The sequence below is a fragment of the Cebidichthys violaceus genome, unplaced genomic scaffold, assembly GCF_023349555.1.
Source record: "Cebidichthys violaceus isolate CVI_PGR_0920_01 unplaced genomic scaffold, fCebVio1.0.p SCAF_4, whole genome shotgun sequence".
Taxonomy (NCBI): Eukaryota; Metazoa; Chordata; class Actinopteri; order Perciformes; family Stichaeidae; genus Cebidichthys; species Cebidichthys violaceus.
This window is the reverse complement of record NW_027176594.1, coordinates 1583590-1603402: the sequence shown is the minus strand read 5'-3', so window position 1 is coordinate 1603402 and position 19813 is coordinate 1583590. Positions and strand designations below refer to the sequence as shown.

At 43.5% G+C, this 19813-nt stretch overlaps 1 protein-coding gene across 1 annotated transcript in view; it reads right to left on the bottom strand.

Annotated features, from left to right (window-relative positions):
- The window catches only part of kcnh1b (potassium voltage-gated channel, subfamily H (eag-related), member 1b), a 40690-nt gene that overhangs the window by 7778 nt on the left and 13099 nt on the right, over positions 1-19813 (bottom strand). The window contains exons 7-10 of the mRNA XM_068726683.1: positions 16889-17318; positions 7471-7670; positions 7081-7333; positions 3864-4060 (exon numbers count right to left, since the gene is read on the bottom strand). Coding sequence (XP_068582784.1) covers positions 3864-4060; positions 7081-7333; positions 7471-7670; positions 16889-17318 — 1080 coding nt within the window. The remainder of the gene's footprint in view (positions 1-3863; positions 4061-7080; positions 7334-7470; positions 7671-16888; positions 17319-19813) is intronic.

Genomic DNA, 19813 nt, shown 5'->3' with positions numbered 1-19813 from the left:
AGAGTAGTTTGTCAGCTTATGACGTCTTGTCCTTCAAACGCTGGTGTGTCTGAGCTGGAGACCAGACAGAAGGTCTGTCTGTGTTCTGCTCTCAGTATTTCAAGAGCTTCTAACTGGATCTCTGTGGATTACCCACATCAAATCATTATGTCGTAGTTAAGTTGTTGAGATATTTTGTGTTGGACTGACTGTGTCTCCGTCCTTCACGGCCCGAAACTATCAACGTTACACAAACCGCCAACGAATCCAATAACGAAGAAACGTTAGCAGGTCCAGTGGGAGGGATTTAGTGCCATCTAGTGGTGAGGTTGAAAACTGCAACCAACTGAATAACCCTCAGCTCAGCCAACCGTTACCAAGCGTGTTGGAGAACTACGGTGGCCTTCAGGTAACTAAAAGCCCTCTCTAAAGCCGGTTTTTGGTTTGTCCATTCTGGGCTACTGTAGAAATATGGCGGACCGTGAAGAGGCTCTACTCCCTACATAGATATGAAGGACTAATTCTATTATATCACTTTTAGTTTCAGGTGATTATTCCCTGATGAAAACGTAGTTATGAATAATATATTTCATTTCCGCCAATACATCCCCCTAAATCCTGCACACTGTTCCTTTAAGATGAGATAAAATCTTGATTTATTTCGAGGTAAAAAGCTGCTTAAATTCTCCTTATTTTCTTGATTCCACAGCAGTGGTACGTTCTCGAAAATCCATAAAAACAGAATTGCAATTACGTCACCACATTAGCTGTTTTTTTTTTTTTTTATTGAGGCTGGACGTGATTTAAATGGTATGAGGTCAGTCTTTGTCTGAGTGTGCTGTGATGCTGCCCTCAGCTGTAGCTGGAGGGTTTGGAGGTGAGAGCTGGCAGGTCATTTCTCTTCACCAGCGTCATTATTGCACAGCCAAGCAGAACAGGACACGATGGCTTTATATATGAGAGAGAGAGAGAGAGAGAGAGAGAGAGAGAGAGAGAGAGAGAGAGAGAGAGAGAAGCTTGGCCATCGTCAAAGCATTTTATAACCCGTCTTATTCCAAGCTCTCCTCGTTTTTTATCTGATTTCATCCAAAGAAAAAAGTCTCTTTACTTTAGATATTGTGGCTAAATAATTTGGTCAGTTTCATATTTCGTAAAAAACAAAGCTTAAACAGCAGTTTCCTGTCTGAACATTCATTCAGTTATTCTGATTTTCTTCAGCCTTCAGGATGAAAACATTCAGCCAGTGTGGAGGAATACATCCACTCGAGGACGTAGTTTGTGGTGCTGTTGAGGCGTTAGTTTTAGCAGGGTGGACATAATAAACTGAACACTGAGTGGTACATGGTTTATATATCTACATGTTGTCTGCGGTGCGGTTTATACATGATGCACCTGTTGTATTTCAGACATTTTCCTTTTATTTTATTTTATTCCATTCTTATTTAAATGTTACAAACCTATAATTATTTATTAATTGAACTTCTTCTCTTTCTGTATTTCTGTCCTGGTGCTGCTGCAACAAATCAATTCCTCCTATGAGGATCAAATAATGTTCTTAACTCAGCTTATTTTAGCTTTTGCACTATTTTCTTAGAAGTCTGAAGGGTCGATAGAATAAAGAAATAGAAACTTTATTTTCTAGAATTTTGCTCCGCTATTGACTTCACGACGTCCTTCACTTCCTGCCTCTCTGGTAGCTGACATGTTACGAGTACAAAAGGTAGTTGAGTGTAATACAAAAGCAGATGTGAGAGGGTGTTGACGTCTCACATCTGATTAGGTGTTTTCACTTCCTACAAAAAAAACAGAAAAAAAGTTTTAATTAATCTTCGTGGTTTTAAGTAAATGTTAGTTCCACTTCAGGTCTTCAGCTCAGTCAAATTCATCCAAGTTTCACCTCATGTTTTCAGAAAATCAGTTGAACTCGGTGCAGGTTTCACAGACTAAAGCCTTTTGAATTCAGCTTGTGTCATTATAATATTTAAAAGAATTTCATACGTTTTACAACTTCTCTGTTTGTTCTGAGACACGGAACGTTTTTCTGTATTCGGTGCAGCCTGAAGGTCATGTGTCTGCGTGAAAACAGGAAGTGAATTTACGAAGGTCTGGAAATCTGCTGTCTGAGTTAATGGATGTAAATCAGGGCATTGATTGCTGTTGTTTTCGATCAATAGAAGGTCTTATTAAATTTAACTTTCGGGGCTCAAGGACACGTTAACGTCTTCCGCTGATAATATCAGAGAAGAAGAAGAAGACGAGCACAAGGCAAAGACACAACAACAAACTGCTGCCGGCTGTTTATTCCCTTACTTTCATTTAAACTTGTATTAAAGTCCAACACCTCTCTGACTTTAGCACAGAAGTGGAAGAAGTACTCAGTTATTTCCATTCAGTAAAAGTTCAAATACTGCAGTGTAGAAATACTCAATTAAAAGTCCTACACTTACAAATATATTAGAGAAAAATATACATAGTAAAAAATATACTACTCATTATGCAGAACGGCCGATTTCATCATAACATATACTATATCATTGGATTATAACCATCAGGCAATACATTTTAATGTATTTAATCGCACGTGTTTGTTCGCACATAATAATAATTTGTGTATTATGAGCACAGCGCTGTCTATCCATGCATGCACTCAACTGCCTACTGTGAAGATGGTGTATTTGCATTGCAGCCTAACCCCTGAATGCTTCACTGTGCAGCAGCATTAGGTAGGTGTTGTGTTTAGAGCAGCTGTTGGGAAAGTTTTCTTGCTCTGTGTGTGTGTGTGTGTGTGTGTGTGGCCAAATATTCTCTGTATGAACTGTATTGATAGTATATTTTTGAATAAAAATAGGGCTCCCCGAAAGTCAACACCGGTTTTAACATGAGATAGCGGTTCACTGTTGGGACTGCAGTAAAGATGTCCCTCACCTTCAACCGGATGGCCGCCATGATGAGACGACCGACCAGCTAATTAGATCATTCATCAAAACGGTGGTGAAGGTGGTTTGCGTTGAAAGCCTCTGGTAGGCGGCATGCTTCTCTCCAGCCTGACTGAGCTGAACCGAAGGGTTAAACAGAGCGGAGTGCGTCTGCGTCCGTCGAGGTGTGAACACAGACGTCTGTCATCATCCACCTCCGCGCTGTTTGGCTTAGCCGACATCGCACCTGCTCTGCGGAGGACGACGCGCCGAGAACAAAGCAGCTTATGTAAAGTCTTCAAAAAAAACCCCAAAAAAACCACGACGACAACAGAGCGGCTCCAGCGCCGAGCTGCGAGACGATCCGAGGTCACGTGACTCAAACACCCTCGGCTCGACACACATTGTTGGTCTGAACTTAGCAGCGTTTGTTGGGTGTTTCTATTTCGTCGCGGTTAAGAGTCTGAGTGGTAGAAAGTCCTCTTTACAAACAGATGTTATTTTGTATTAAGGGTTTGTTTTAAATGCCGTACAATTGTTCATCCAGACTCAGAACTGAAGGAGCAGAAAGAGAGAAAAATCCCTCTGAACAGTTGAATAAGGATAGAAGGAATCAAAATGTGTGCAGATTTAAATATGAACAGCTTCCTGTTTGAGAATAAAGAGTTTCACTATAATGCAGCTAATAACAAGATGGAATTAACAGGCAACGTGTTGCTTTAGCAAAGCTCGTCACAATAGAAATAGAAGGTTAGCACTACTGGAATATCAGCTGATCACTAGACTGACATCGATCAAATGGAAGTTTGAATTATTTAATTTTTCTTTTTTAATTTAATTTAATCTCTCTTAAAAAAGGTAATAATGAAAGGAGGATAAAAATAAATATAACATCTGATTCATAACTTTTTTATAGAGTTAAAGATAAAACATCTCTGTGTTAAATGGGCCTGTGGAGCGATGACTCACCCTCTTCCTCAGGTTGTAGGTGAGCACCAGGTTCCTGGCGAAGTGGTTTGCGAAGGCGGAGTAAAACTCCAGAACTTTCTGCAGCGCGTCTCGCTTGATGATGTGCAGGTCGCAGTAGGTCAACGCTCGCACGTTGGCGCAGGACTGCGCCAGCGTCATCTCCTTCCAGAACACGTCGCCGAACACGTCACCTTTACCTGCGGACACACAGGCGGACAGGTAGCTCAACAATAACAGCAGAGGAGTCAAATATCATCCATGTGAACCTCTGGAACTTCTCCTGGAGAGTCAGCATCTCCTTCCACTGTACAGCTGCCTCCATGAATATGGTCCAACACACCAAAATACAACTTAATGCAACCTTTCCTCAAGAGGTATGGATTGTTGAGAGTAAAACTACAGAATCTGTGTATATATATATATATATATATATATATATATATATATATATATATATATATATATATACAGTGAGACTTCTAGAAACCTTTGAATTAGAAACAGGTGAATTAAATGTGCGGAGACTTTCCGAAGTGTAATTTTTGGGCAGAAAACAACATTTAACATCTAATATTAAGAGTCAAAACAACTTGTTTTCTCTGGGAAACGTGACAGTTTCTTATTTAAGAGGTAAAACTCCAGCAAGTGCTGCTGGAGACCTTTTCTCTTCTCCAAGCACCTTTGAAGAAGGACCTGCTCTGCTTCTACAGCTGTGTTTCTGTGAGAACAGATCCGTCCGTTTCTGCCCGGGGAAACATTTCACAGTCTGCTCTTCCACAAACCTCCGTCTCCTCTGGCGAATAAACGGATCAATGACAACGCATCAGAGGGTCGCAATGATGAACGCTGTCACTAACGACGCAGCAGAGCGGAGGAAACACAGTCTCATCGGAGTGTTGAGGGGCTGTGATGCGGCTGCTTTAAGAAAACTACATGTGAAAAGAGGAAGCGAAGCACATGGATTTTAAACGGTTCCAAATGTGATGTGAAACTAGAGGCCTTTCTGAGAGGCCTACACAGAACGTCTAACTACTTATCCAGAGAGGAACTGAAGGCGATTCAGTCTGCTGAACCTCTCTTCTGGTAATTATCTGGAAGTAAAAGCAGATATTTAAAGGACAGAAATAAGTCAGTGAGAGGCCGTCAACTCTCATTTCCTGTCAGCGTCTCAGTCTCAGCGGCTGAACCCGTGAGTCCCGGGCTGCATATTGTAATAACGATCAGCTGAGAGGGAAAAACAGTTCACTCAGTAGTAATTCTGGCTTTGAGTGCTACGATATCTCCCAGATATAACTCCAGCGTCTACAGATTGCTGGCAGTGACGTCGACATACAATCCAATGTTCTATATCGCTCATTGTTCCTCGTGTGTTCGTATCTGGTTTGAAATGTTAAGCAACCACTACAAACAGGTAGCACCATAAAAGTCGGTGTTTGATGTCAACGCGACGGAAGTCGAGCGCAGGTTAACCTGTCAACCGTGTTTGCTACGGCCGATGGGAAAAACTGTGAGTCACCACAAAGTCACAAGCTATGCAGATTTAGGCGAAATATGATGGAGAACCACCACAAAGAAAAAGGAAATGCAGCTACAACAAAGACTGGGAAACTACTAAACAACTGAACTCGCCGAATCAAGGCGATTCTTAGAGTTTTTTTTACCACTTTGAGGTACTCCAAAAAAAAAACAACAAGATGGCAAATGACAAAATGACAAACGTTGACTATGTCCACGTCTCATATACAGTCTGTGATTATTACCTATTATCAGTGTCACATGAGGTTAATGGATTTTTTGCAAGCTGGCACGCTAATGTCAGCGCACCAAAATGTAAAAGTCATGCTAATGTTAGCTTGTTAGCTCTGACGGGAATTCATTCATTGCTTTGAAACAGAAATATGGATGAAAAGCCAGAGGATCAGGAGGTGATCAGGTTCCTTTCATCCAAGATGTTTATATTTTAAAACAGACCGACAATGAGACATCATCAGAGCCTCACAGATGTTTCATGCAAACAGAAAGCCGAGTCTGCAGTATCTGTATCAGGGAGCCGTTAAAGAGCTCAAAGGTTTTGTGAACACACTCCGTGATTTGCAGAAGGACTCTCACAGCTGCTCGTTCAGCCGTGCTCCGCCTCAACTGCTTCCTCCATCATCTTTCATTGTGTTTGTTTCCCTCCCTCCGTCAGTTCAAGAAACCAGGCGGCATGTTTTTTGAAAAGAAAGAAAACACTTCATGCATAAAACTGATGCTTTGCTAATGAGAGCCCTGGAGCATGATTCCTAGGCACGCTGACAAAAATAGCAGACAAAAAAAATTAAAAAAAGTGGTTTTGCTGCAGTGAGGGAGCAGTGGAGCGTCTTTGTGTTGCTCTGTGTGGCAGGTGACTCTGAAGGGTTTCACCGTCTTTTGTTTTCCGGGGGCTCAGGTGTTTCCTCCGGAGTCAGGTGGTGTCAGCAGGCAGCAAAAAACACAGTTTCCATTCGGCATCTCACTTCCAGACTAAAAGACAATTTATTTCGATCCAGCTGAGGGAGCTTTCATAACCCTCAGAGAAGCGTTGACGGACGAGTCTGAATGGCAGAACTGGACTGTGGTTCTGACAGGAAGTCTCTTAGTAAAGACACCTTCACTGTCACCGTGGTGACAATTCGACTTCAACCCTTCTGTTTGATGTTTGAAGATGTTCTTCATTGTGTCCTGCATTTTGGATTTTATACATTCAAACATTTTTTACTACGTCCCGAAATTTGGTTGTCACCGTTGAAAAATCGATATTGATTTTGTTCGATTTCTGATTACATTTTTGAGTTTTTATACAACATTATTTTTAATAATACTCTTTTTATTTCTTATGTTGTTGTTTCAGTTCATTCAGTTTGAGAATTTGCTAGTTTTCTCCATTTCATCTGGTTGTAAATATGAATTTTTTTGATTGAAAAAGCAGTTGGATAAATACTTTGGAAACTAAAAATGAACATTCAGCTTTAAATTGGGTTTTCGATAAACCCGATTATTGTAAAAGTGTTTAAAGATGAATCTACGATGAAAATAATGAACTTCTTGAGCCCTGCTGATGCATGGAGTACATCTGCTCTGACTCGGCATCACTGAAAGAGAAGTCGGAGAATACATACAGACAGCGTCATAGACTGAGACTGAGGTTTATGTAGAGTTCAGACGTTTTTTCAGGCGTTCATTGAGGAACCAGACTCACCTAAAATGGCCACCACCTCGTCGTCCTGGATGACCTCCAGTGAGCCCGACACCACGAAGCAGAGGCTGTCCACGCTCTCTCCGGCGTGGAAGATGAGGTCGCCCGGCGCACTGTGGACGGTCTGGAACTCCATGGCGAGGGCTCGCAAGCAGCCGTCACTGGCCAGCCGAAACGCCGGGTGTTCCTTGAACACCTTCCTGTTGAGGTGGACGCAGATGTCCGCTCGCATGTCCTTCGGACAAATCTGCAGCACCTGCAGACAAAGGGAGGGGGGGGTCGCACTAAGGTCTTAACTAAATCAAACCGAGGTCTAACCAAGGCTCTCCAAACACAGTGAGGCGGTGACGTCACACCTTCTGTGGAGGAACCGAAGAGGCGGTGAAGTGTTACCTTGTCGGTGTCGATGCCTCTGGACATGGACCAGGTGGACACGATGTAGTCCATCACCCTCTCGCTGAGGCCTTGGGGGACCTGGTACAGTTTGAGGAAGTCTCTCACGCTGTTGAGCATCTCGTGGTAGCGGTTGGTGTTGGCGTACATCTGCTGGAAGATGGTGGTGACGTTACCGAAGATGGTTGCGTACAGCAGCGCTGGTGACGAGAAGCAAGGGACATTTCGTTTTTTGTTTCGTCTACAAGACAGGACTATGAAGACACTTGAACGTATTTTAGGTCTGTTTTGCATTTTCAATAACCTGTGCTGACAGTATGCACTCTTTTTCACCAAAACAGGAATCAAAACTTTGAGGAATGTGTTCCATCAATCATAAAATCCTTCTTAACGAACTCCAGTGTTCAGGTTTGGATGACGTTGCAGTCAGGTGGTTCCAGACTGATGTTCCAGGGGAAACGGTTGTGGCTGATGGTGCTGAGTCAAGCTTCCCTGTGAGTCAGACGAATCTGCGAGCTCATGTTTTATTCTCTCTGGCAGATGTGTTGGTCCCTCTCCGCTTTGGACAGTTTTCCAGAGCGGGTCAATCGCCACAGTTTATCTAATATGGAGCGTTTTTGAGACAAAAAAAACAACCCAAAGAGGAGCGACAACCAAGATGGCCGCATCGGATGTTGAAGCCGCTAACGCGTCAGGATTTAAACAAACCTTTTGCTCAAAGAAGAACGGCCAAACTAACACACATCTCTTCTCTCACTGAAATATTTTAACACACAATAGCTATTTAACCTTTAGATATCAGGTACTTTCAGGCACAATGCACAAGGTGTTACTGGTGTGAACAACAATTCCTCCACTCATGCAGCTTTCCAGGGCTTTTGACGGTTGAATAGCTGTGACTGATGCAGCATTCGAGTTGAAATGCCGCCAAAGTGTTGATGGTTCCTAAGATCTGTATTGCCTGTCTCGTGGTGCAACAGGGATTACCGTCTGTGCAGCAGCGCACCGATAAAATAAACAGTTCTGCGGTTGAAACAAATGTTGTTACTTGAATCACTTCAGCCCTGAAATACTCGTCTCAGTCCGAGAGGCGACGTGATCGGTCAAGCGCGTCTCTGTGTCCATCGACAGATTAACTGTTAGTGTTGTGTAGCTCATCAATAGGAGCTGCTGCAGTCCATCCCTGACTCAGCTCCTCCTCCCTCTCACAGCCTGTCAGCAACCCGGGGTCACCGGATCGATGCCGACGGCGTCCACCAGCAGCAGAAACCCTGCCGTTCATCCACGGTCAACCCCCCCCCCCACCCCCCGACAACACGCAGCTCCGACCGAAAGCGTCCGAAATCACAACGCGGGACTCGCTGTGACCTTCACATAAGGTCCCCGCGCTCAACACAGCGGTGGCGCCGAGCTAACGCTGACACCGCAACAGCAGGTCCAGAACCAGAGCCAGGTCCGAAGGTTCCCCACTGAGGGGCCGCACACTGAGAGCCGAGGTGTTTGTGTTATTTCCATCTTACTGGGCAAAAAAGATTGGAACACAAACAATAATCCAATAAAGATGCTCCTCACACCTAAAGAACACTTTAAGACCTCGGTAATCTCTATTTACTGCCAACAGAACACACACAATTCAGCCTCCATTGCTTATTTGCTTTGCAAAATATCCAAGTTGTTTATCATGTTCGTTATTATCTTCATCATTGAACAGCTGGTCAGTTGCATCATCTTGTCGACTTTTTCTTTGTTCAGATAGTTCCTGATTTCAATTTTCTTGATTATTCTGTTCCCAGAAAAACACGGTTGTATTTCTCAAAGTAGGGAATCAATACCAAAACGTATTATTTTGTAAACTTCATAAGCGTTTGCTTTTGGTTGGACTCGGTGAAAAGCGTTGGAAACGTTTTGCACGAGTCCTCGTTTACCCCAGATCTCGAGCGGCGAGTTCAAGTTTAGGACAAGCCACAGAGCCACAACAGCCTCACTTATGGGTAAATTCAGCAGGTTGAAATGGACCAGAATCGTCCTTTAATACGAAGTAAAGAAATATATGAAATCTAACTGGAAGGAGAAGGATCTCAGCAGATAAAGCATCGTATAGAAAGAAATAAACACTTTCAATTTGATTTACTGCAGGAGATAATCGTTCATTATCACAATAATAATAACAAATCTCCTGGTTTGGTCCGGTCTCTCTGAAAGCAGATGGAGGATGCTCGGGGAAATAAAATGGACCGGCTATTTCTGTCCTTCCTCTCAGATGCCATCCTGATGTCACGGTGAGCATTACAACGCTCACACTTGCTATGCTAATGACCCCAAACTCTCATCCTGGATCCAGGAAGCTGGCTGTCATAGCAACCGCTTCCCATCAGCCTCCAGCAGCAGTTTTTGTGGGCCAGGAAGCTGACAAGAGGGGGGGGGGGGGGGGTTAATCCAATACTCAGCTTCCTTCAGTGTTCCTCATGAATCTAAATAGGAAACCAAAAGATTTACCCAGACTGCAACGCTCCCTCAATACAGCCTCGGAGCAGTGCCTCTCTACATGAGCCCCAGAGGGACAAACTGTCAGAGCTCAACACTCACAAACAGGAAGTCAAACTGGGTCAGAAGTTTACTTTGGACCCTCTGTGACTTCATTTCATTTAAATAATGTTATTCATGAATCATACATTCTGTGTCATTTACAAATGAGAGAGATGTACTGTAACCTCTATTATAGGTTCATGAAAGGAACTGACTGTCTGTTCTGTTTGAAGTGAGAGACGAGTGACGCTGGTTGGAGGTGATGATTGACGATGAAGGTGGAGAAGTCAACGAGAGGAAGACTAACGACGTGACGCGAGGCGACGGCAGCTTCCGATGAAGGAGACAAAATGTCAACATTAAAAGCTCTTCGTCCTCCAGCTCAGTGAGGGAAAGCTTTTACCTGCAGGTGTTCTGGGAAACCTCCACAAACTGTCTGTCTGCCCTTCACTACTGTCTGTCTGTCTCCACTGTTAGAAACTGTCTGTCTGCCTCTACTGTTAGAAACTGTCTGTCTCTACTGTTAGAAAGTGTCTGTCTCTACTGTTAGAAACTGTCTGTCTCTACTGTTAGAAACTGTCTGTCTGTCTCTACTGTTAGAAACTGTCTGTCTCTACTGTTAGAAACTGTCTGTCTGTCTCTACTGTTAGAAACTGTCTGTCTCTACTGTTAGAAACTGTCTGTCTGTCTCTACTGTTAGAAACTGTCTGTCTGCCTCTACTGTTAGAAACTGTCTGTCTCTACTGTTAGAAACTGTCTGTCTGCCTCTACTGTTAGAAACTGTCTGTCTGTCTCTACTGTTAGAAACTGTCTGTCTGTCTCTACTGTTAGAAACTGTGTCTCTACTGTTAGAAACTGTCTGTCTGTCTCTACTGTTAGAAAATGTCTGTCTCTACTGTTAGAAACTGTCTGTCTGTCTCTACTGTTAGAAACTGTCTGTCTGCCTCTACTGTTAGAAACTGTCTGTCTCTACTGTTAGAAACTGTCTGTCTGCCTCTACTGTTAGAAACTGTCTGTCTGCCTCTACTGTTAGAAACTGTCTGTCTCTACTGTTAGAAACTGTCTGTCTGCCTCTACTGTTAGAAACTGTCTGTCTGTCTCTACTGTTAGAAACTGTCTGTCTGTCTCTACTGTTAGAAACTGTGTCTCTACTGTTAGAAACTGTCTGTCTGTCTCTACTGTTAGAAACTGTCTGTCTGCCTCTACTGTTAGAAACTGTCTGTCTGCCTCTACTGTTAGAAACTGTCTGTCTGTCTCTACTGTTAGAAACTGTCTGTCTACCTCTACTGTTAGAAACTGTCTGTCTGCCTCTACTGTAAGAAACTGTCTGTCTGTCTCTACTGTTAGAAACTGTCTGTCTCTACTGTTAGAAACTGTCTGTCTGTCTCTACTGTTAGAAACTGTCTGTCTCTACTGTTAGAAACTGTCTGTCCATCACTACTGTCTATCTGTCTCTACTGTTAGAAACTGTCTGTCTGTCTCTACTGTTAGAAACTGTCTGTCTCTACTGTTAGAAACTGTCTGTCTGTCTCTACTGTTAGAAACTGTCTGTCTCTACTGTTAGAAACTGTCTGTCTGTCTCTACTGTTAGAAACTGTCTGTCTCTACTGTTAGAAACTGTCTGTCTGTCTCTACTGTTAGAAACTGTCTGTCTCTACTGTTAGAAACTGTCTGTCTGTCTCTACTGTTAGAAACTGTCTGTCTCTACTGTTAGAAACTGTCTGTCTGTCTCTACTGTTAGAAACTGTCTGTCTCTACTGTTAGAAACTGTCTGTGTATCTTTGTACGGTCCACCCTGCTGTTCACATGTTTTGGAGAAGAAAAGAAGAAACTTAAATTGAATAGAAGAGCAGGGCAATGTCACTCAAAAGCTACACTATTAAAGGCAATAAAAGACCTAAAAAATAGTCTTAGTCTTTAGTAGTAGATTAGTTTTTGCAAACTGCAAACAAATAAAAGTAATAAATGTCAAAGACTGAGGGGATTAGCCTCTGTTGTATCAGATTAGAGTCATTTGATTATTCCCCAGAGGGAAGTTAGACTTAGAACAGAGAACTTGAAAGACATTCTACAAAGTCAACTAAATATCTTTGGGTTTTGGATTAGCAAAACAAGATATTTAAAGATGTCACAATGGACTCCAAGAAGATGCAACAGGTATATTGTCACCATTTTTGACTAAACGATTCACCTATTAATTGAAGACAATAATCTGCTGACTCACCGACGATGAAAAGAACTGTTGCAGCCCTAACAAGTAACCGTCCATCTTCCATCACGGCCCCTACATTCAGTGTCTGCAGTGACATCACAGGTGTGATTGGTTGATAATATTATCTCCTCGCTCACAAAGAGCAGGCCCTCCCTATCTCACACTCCCTCCCGCAGCCTCCGCTCCTCTGATGCCAACCTCCTGTCTCCAGCACTCAGGACCAAGCACCAGACCTGTGGTGACGGGGCCTTCTCCATCGCTGCCCCCTCTCTCTTCAGAGAGACTGCTGACAATCGGTCCACATTCAAATCCCAAATCAAAATGCACCCTTTTTAGAAATGCCTTTAATTTGTGATTTGAGTTATATACAAAACACATATGATGTTGTTTATTTGTTGTCTAGGTTTTTTTGTTATGGAAAGTGTCCATGAAAAGCACTTCATAAATGCATTTTCATTTAAATAAAAAATGTAAACATTTAAAAATTTTATAATTTATAATATAATTTAAAAAAAATAAAATTAAAATTTTTTTGAAATTTAGAATTTTTGAATTGTATTTACTATTATAATTTATTATTATTTTTGTAATTATTAAGTACCATGACTACCATTGACTACCAGTTTAACAACTGAAAAATGTATTTGCAAGTTTGCCGGAGAAGAACGCAAAACAAAAGGACAGTTTGTTTCTTGAGGGTAGCGCTGCAGGGAAAATCATGGGGTCATCAAAATGTAAAGAGTTCATCCTTGGGAGAGCAGGAATGTGATCAGGACATCTCATGGAAAGTTATTGATTGGATTATGAAAAAAACAAAACAAGTTCATCATCTTGGGATCCTGAATATCGTCAGATAGATATCGTGTTTCTTGTGACGGTGGCACTAAAGTGGCGAGAGTGACCAAAACCATCAGGGTCCATCCTCTGAGGACTAAGATCTAAGTCAAGTTTCATTGCCAGTAGCTGTCCAAATTGGTGGACAGACAGAGATGAAGTACGCAGGCCTTCTAAAAATGTAGGAATAATTAATCAGATATTAAGATTTAAAGTTTTTGTTAATTTTGTGTCTATAGAGAGTATTTTGTTTCCAATTAATTCCAATCAGGTGTATAAGGAGCCTCATGGCTCTCAGTAAACGGAGTGATCCTGATTCACTTCGTCTCTAGAGCTGTTGACAGCTGACGTTACCGCGAGGCTCAGACACGCGTTCACGCCTGATATTACGGTGCAGAGCTGCAGGATCAGTCGCCTCCAGCTCTCGGGCGGAATCGGGCCGTCGTGCCGAGCAGCTGGATGTGTGTGCAGACCGCAGCAGACGGCAGGGCGGACGTGAGTCCAGCTGATCCGACGGTCCAGTTAATATTTCAGTGTGGGACTCCACCGCGGCAGAGCGCACCGTGTCAGGCCTCATCACATCGACACCGCCGAGGAAACGACCGCTGCTGAGGCAGACAGGCACATCTCTACATCTGCAAACCGCTGGCGAGCTTCAGGTCACCTGCCACCGTGGCAGATGTCTTTTTTTAAAACAAGTTAAAGTGGTCAGGGATTAAGGTTACGCGTCATATTTCTATTGTCTCGCTCCACCGACTCTGCGTTTGAATTCTAAAGCGTTCAGTATAGATTTCAGAAGAGGCAGGCCAAACGGAGATTCAATAAAAAACAAACAGGGTTCAGATAACAGATAGTAGAAACATTGCTCTTTAAAAAACAGGGACAGCAAATCAATCTGACTCATAAATGTGTTCTGGTGCTTTTAGAGGTACACTGTGTGTTTGCCGGTTGCAGTGTGTAAACACAGACGGAGCAGCAGCGGTTGAATGGAGAAAGGGAGCGGCATTAGAAAGAAATCAATGAATCGGAGAAATATGAAATGTTATTTTTCTGATTTTTACGCTGCGTTTTTCACTCTAAAGCACAATCGCAAAAAAAAAAATGCCCACAGCTCCGCACAGCGCCGCGCCGCATTGCCAGAGCGCCGGCTTCATCCTCTCTGCTCCGTGTGTGTGTGTGTGTGTGTGTGTGTGTGTGTGTGTGTGTGTGTGTGTGTGTGTGTCGGCTTCGGGTCAAACTGACAGAGCCGATAGCGACTCACAGCAGTGTGTCCAGAAAACGCCTCGGACGCAGCAGAATGAGAAGAGAGGAGAAAATGCAGGCAGAGGGGAGGGTCTCTGCAGACGCAGGCAGACGCAAGTTCAACGCCCCCGGAGCTGGAAGACCCGATCAGAGAGAGTCATGCAGGAGACCAGTGTGATGTTCCGATCAGTGGGACGAGGACAAAAGCAACCAGTATTTAGTATTTTCAGTTTCATAAGAGCTGCTTTTCAGTTTTACGGTCTATTGTGACATGTTGCCTCAGTGTTTTCGTATACAGAAGTGTTCCTTATTCTTAAAATGAAAATAGTTGATCTGATGTTACCTCAGTCCCCAGCCGGATGTCTTTGACACTTAGGTTTGTTACTGTCCTTACGCATTTGTTTTTACTCCACTGTACCGAACCGTGACTGCGGTGTACCGTTACACCCCTCGCTTATACGACTGACGATTTCTCCTCAACATTTAAACGGTAGTTAAAATGAAAACAGAGTCTGACAGCGTGAGTTTTATCCCGAGTCTGTAAATCTGAGTCTGTGTGTGTGTGTGTGTGTGTGTGTGTGTGTGTGTGTCGACCGTCGATAAATTATTGACAGGCCGCTCTGATTCTTGCGTTTCCTCTCCTCCGTCTGCGTACAGAGGGATTGTGGGAAGTGACGTTCCGTTTGCAGAGGAAAGAGGGATGGAGGACGCGGTCCCCGACGTCTGGAGGTTGAACAAGGTCCTTCATGTAAACGCGCGCACACACACACACACACACACACACACACACTTGCTTATGTCTGTGTGGTTTAAAGGTTGGAGCCATATGAGAATGACGATTCCTGTATGTTGGCGTCAACATAAATAACACATTGTGATCGTGAGGTATCGTGTTCACAAGAATGGAGCGGACGGACGGACGGACAACCCGAAGACATAACGCTCCCGGTCACTGCTAATTCAAACTTTTGACTCCTGAAAGTGACGTGAGAGAAGACGTCTCACTCTGTGCGATTTGTTGGAACCACAGAAACACTCGCGGTTGTACAGCGGTGATGCAGCGTGGAGCCTCTTCCCTCATTCACAGTCTTTGAAGCGCACAGACAGCCGGCTTGCAGAGAGCACTTTAACCGGACAACAGCCAAGTTTAATTTTGGCCCGTTATCAAGTTACTCTCACAATCAGCGACAGCCGATATGAGCCGCTGCCGGTGACGTTTGTCGGCTGAAATGGAGACGCTGCTTCCGCACAACGTTTCTACGCGGATCTGTGCTGATGAGGAGACAAGAGCGAGTCGGAGGTGAATCTGAAACATGTTCGTTTGATGATCGCTGTGTCAGAGACGCTGCAAACAAATACATTCACGTCCACCAATGTACATAATAAGTACATTTATTTCAAGGACTGTACAAAAGTACAAATTTAAATTTACTTGAATCAATTCTTTTCGGCCCATTTAATACTTTACTCCACTACATTTATCTGACTCTAGTTACTTTACGAACTTTGATTTTTGCACTAAAAAACACGAGAGCACAGCTGAAGCAATTAACCAATTATAGTTGATGGACAGAAAAATAAAGTCACATGGTTTGATTCATTTTTTTATGTAAACAAATGTGAAAGTGTGCGCTATTTCTTTAAATAATGTTAATAACTGTAATGTATTAGTAATAATGTAGACGTTTGGAACGTTGGTCAGACTTAACGTGTCACTTTTGGACTATTGTGACGGCATTTCTCACTATTTTGTTTAACTATTTTTACAAACAATCAATCGATTGATGCAGAAAATAATCAGCAGATGAATCCATAATGAAATTAATCAGTTATTAGTTCAAAATGAGCTCCAACTACTACAGTAAAATCCTGCTTTTACATTAATGCAAGAGTGAAAATAAACAAATGATATAACATATATTAGTATAACAGTCCCAGGGGACATCTTTCTACCTTTAATACATTAAGTAGTTAATACCTTATTATTACTTAAATCAAGGGTGTGAATACTTCTTCCACCACTGATATTCACTCTCTCAGCATGTGAGCAAAATGCTGCAGTAAAGGGTGACGAAACACAGAAGAGTTCAATAAAGAACCATTAACTTGCATCTGGATCGGCCATCGGACATCTGTGTAGCTGCAGAGCCGACGCGCACGGCTACATAACTACACCTTCGAGCTACATCCGCCAGGAAAACACCAACATTAGGTTGTTTTGTTGATTGGTGGAAGAGACTGCTGAGAGTGACGACAAGACAAACCTCTTCATGGCTCTAGAAGGACTTGGTGGAGACCCAAATCAGAGCTAAAAGAGAGCGAATAATGGGCGGCTCATTTAGTTGTTTTGCGTTTTTATTAATTTCCCTAAATCGTGTTTTATATATTACTTCAGGGGAGGTCCGCTTGACTCCTCCCGACATCTGCTTTACTCCTGGTATCTGTTTTTGTGCTGTCGTACAGGCTGCAAATAAAACTAAAACTATTCATTTCGCCCATGATCGCAATGAAATTTGAGCGACCGATTATTACACGATCTATATAAAATAACTCCAGCGACCGCATCTGGCACGCTTTCGACAGCTACGAAAGGAAACGACTCACATCCGATCATCATCATGGCCACGGCGAAGATCTTCTCTGCGTCCGTGTTCGGCGCGATGTTCCCGAAGCCGATGCTGGTCAGACTGGTCATGGTGAAGTACAGCGAGGTGATGTAGACCGAGTCCTTGCTGGGCCCCCCCTCCCAGTGGCCCAAGCCCGAGGCGTTGAACCTGTACGGCGTCCCCACCGTCTCCCCCAGCAGGAACAGCCAGCTGTCCATCCGCACGCTGTTGGTGTCCTCGTCGATCACCTCGTAGTCTCCGATGCTGAACCAGATGCAGGCCAGCCAATGGGCCGCCAGGCCGAACACGCACACCAGCAGAACCAGCACGGCGGCGCCGTACTCGATGTAGTGGTCCAGCTTCCTGGCGACCCGACCCAAGCGCAGCAGACGGACCACTTTGAGGGAGCTGAAGAGACTGCTGATCCCCTGGAGAGGGAGAGGAGGGAAGGCATGAAGAAATGAGGAGAAGATGAAATAGATAATGAAGAAAACAGAGAAGAAAAAGAGCAAAGGGGAAAGTTTCATTTATTATTTTAAAATGTAGGTTTTCAAGCCAAGAGTGCCAAGTTTCACCGGCAGGGTTTTCTTCCTGTCAGAGTGGAAAAGTTCCTAAAACATTCGGACCATCGAGGGAAACTAAAAGGTCTTTTCACAGCTGAGTGGTTCGGTTAGGTTCAATCGAACTCCGCTGCTTTCGCCCGCTCGGTTTGGCTTGTTTGGGCGTTTGTTGAACTGGATCGAACTACCAGACTGAGACCGGCAGAAAGGGAGGATCAGAGTGAACCGATGTTGTTCGTTTGTGGCGCGAAAACAAAAGCGGACCATCGGCAGGTTGTCACAATCCGTTATTTCTCCGCGAGCTCTTTGTGAGAACGCAAATAAACACACCGGGTTTTGATGGGATGAGCTCCAAATGCTGCACGGCCTGAGGATGCACGACGACGTCACCAAAACGGTCCAATCAATGCTCTTTGTTTGTTTGACCAGAAATAAAAAAAAAGGCAATAATCGATATTTTTATGTTATGAAACTCCCCACGGAACCCAAGTACATAAACAAACAACGTAAACTGCGTCACTAGGTCTCTTTGTTGATTGGAAGCTGTTTTTATGTTTGAGCGGAAACATTTATTGATGCTTTTACTTTTCGACTCTTCTGCCCACTCAAAGCGCTTTGCACCACATGTCAACATTCACACACAATTTACCACCGCCGCAGCAGAAGCAATTATCTTGTCCAAAAACACGTCGACATGCGGACTGGAGGAGCTGCGGATCGAACCTTTAATCATCCGACTGGATTGAGACCCGGCTCTACCGCTGAGCCTCGGGCGGCCCGATCCAACGACCCCGTCGACCTCTCGCCTGCCACATCAAATCATACGAAAGACTTTCGAAGCTCTCGTTTCTCCTTTTCGCCAGACGCCCTAACTCTTGTCAGGTGGTCAAGTGTCTTCCTGCGGTTGCTCATCGCTCAGCGACAGGTTTGGCGCCTTCGCCCCAGCTAACGTTGTTTTTTTTCAGCCGTTGTTAGCGGCGACGCAAATAACTCCAGCTCTGAGCTCTACAGCTGAGCCTCACTGCTGCCGTCTTCCTCCACAGTTTAATAACCCTGCAGTCAGAATTTCACTTTGAGTTTGAACACAGAACAACAGAATAAAGAGATAAAAAAAATATATATATATATATATATATATATATATATATATATATATATATATATATATATAATGGAATATGATAAACAAAGTTAGATAAAAGGTCTAAGTGTCTATTTAAAGCTGGGTATGTTTCGATCAATTTGAGATTCAGCTCAGCAGTTTTTCTGTCATAAATCTGTAATAAACATTGTGTTTCGGTTAGGCACCTCTACAAATCCTTTAAATTCTTTTAACGATGGCCGTATAGGACGCCATTCACACGCTCGCACGTTTTTACAGCAATTTTACACATTTTAAATAACAAAAAAAAATCCCGCTAAAACACTACATTATGACACATTTTATGGCGATTGGATGGCGAGCACTTCTGTTCTGGAAACTTCTCAGAAACTACTTTGTCGTCAATATTCTGAGGAAAGCCATTCGTCATCTGAAAGCCCGAGAGGTATAGATTATATGGAAAGATATAGTTTGTGGTGGTAAAGGTTCATGAGGCTGTGATTATCCTAGAGGGGATTCGGATAAAAACAAAAAAAAGAGGCTCCTGAGGGTTGATTAATCAAGTCAAATATACGACTGCTATCATGTAATCTCACTGGTCATTGGTTGTATTCATGACGTGCTCTTCAACCCTCCTCCTCCTCCTCCTCCTCCTCCTCCTCTCTCCATCAGTGCTTTTAAAAAGACCGGCTGGATCAAGTCTGGTATGAAAGATTGATAAACATGTATGAAACATGCAGCAGCTGCAGCAGCTCCGGCGCAAATCGGAGCGGCGTCCTCTCATCCGACCACTCAGCCGCCTCTCCAGCTCTCCTCTCAATCGACAACACCGTCTTTTTTTTTTTTTCCCCTCGCTGGGGAAACATCCCACAATGCACCGCTCCTCCATTAGGAGCCTTCACCGCTGGCCGCTGAGAGATGCTGATTGTCGACGGCGTGACCCAAGGCGGGATGAATTGGTTGATTTCACCTCGATGGGCTGAAGCGAGGGGTTAAACCCCCCCCCCCCCCCCCCACACCCCCCTCCGACACTTCATCTCCTTTCATTCAACAACTTTGTTTTTCTCTCCTCTATGGAAGCTCACACAGGACAGATCCAATTATTTCTACTCCCCATGATCACGACATCATTATCTGATGACATAACAAGCTTTGTCTTCCTGCTATGACAGAGATGACAATGGTTGGCTCAGGGGTTGTTGTTTTTCTTTATGTTGATCAAGACTTATTTATCATAAATGAGGTTTTATTATTTTGTCAC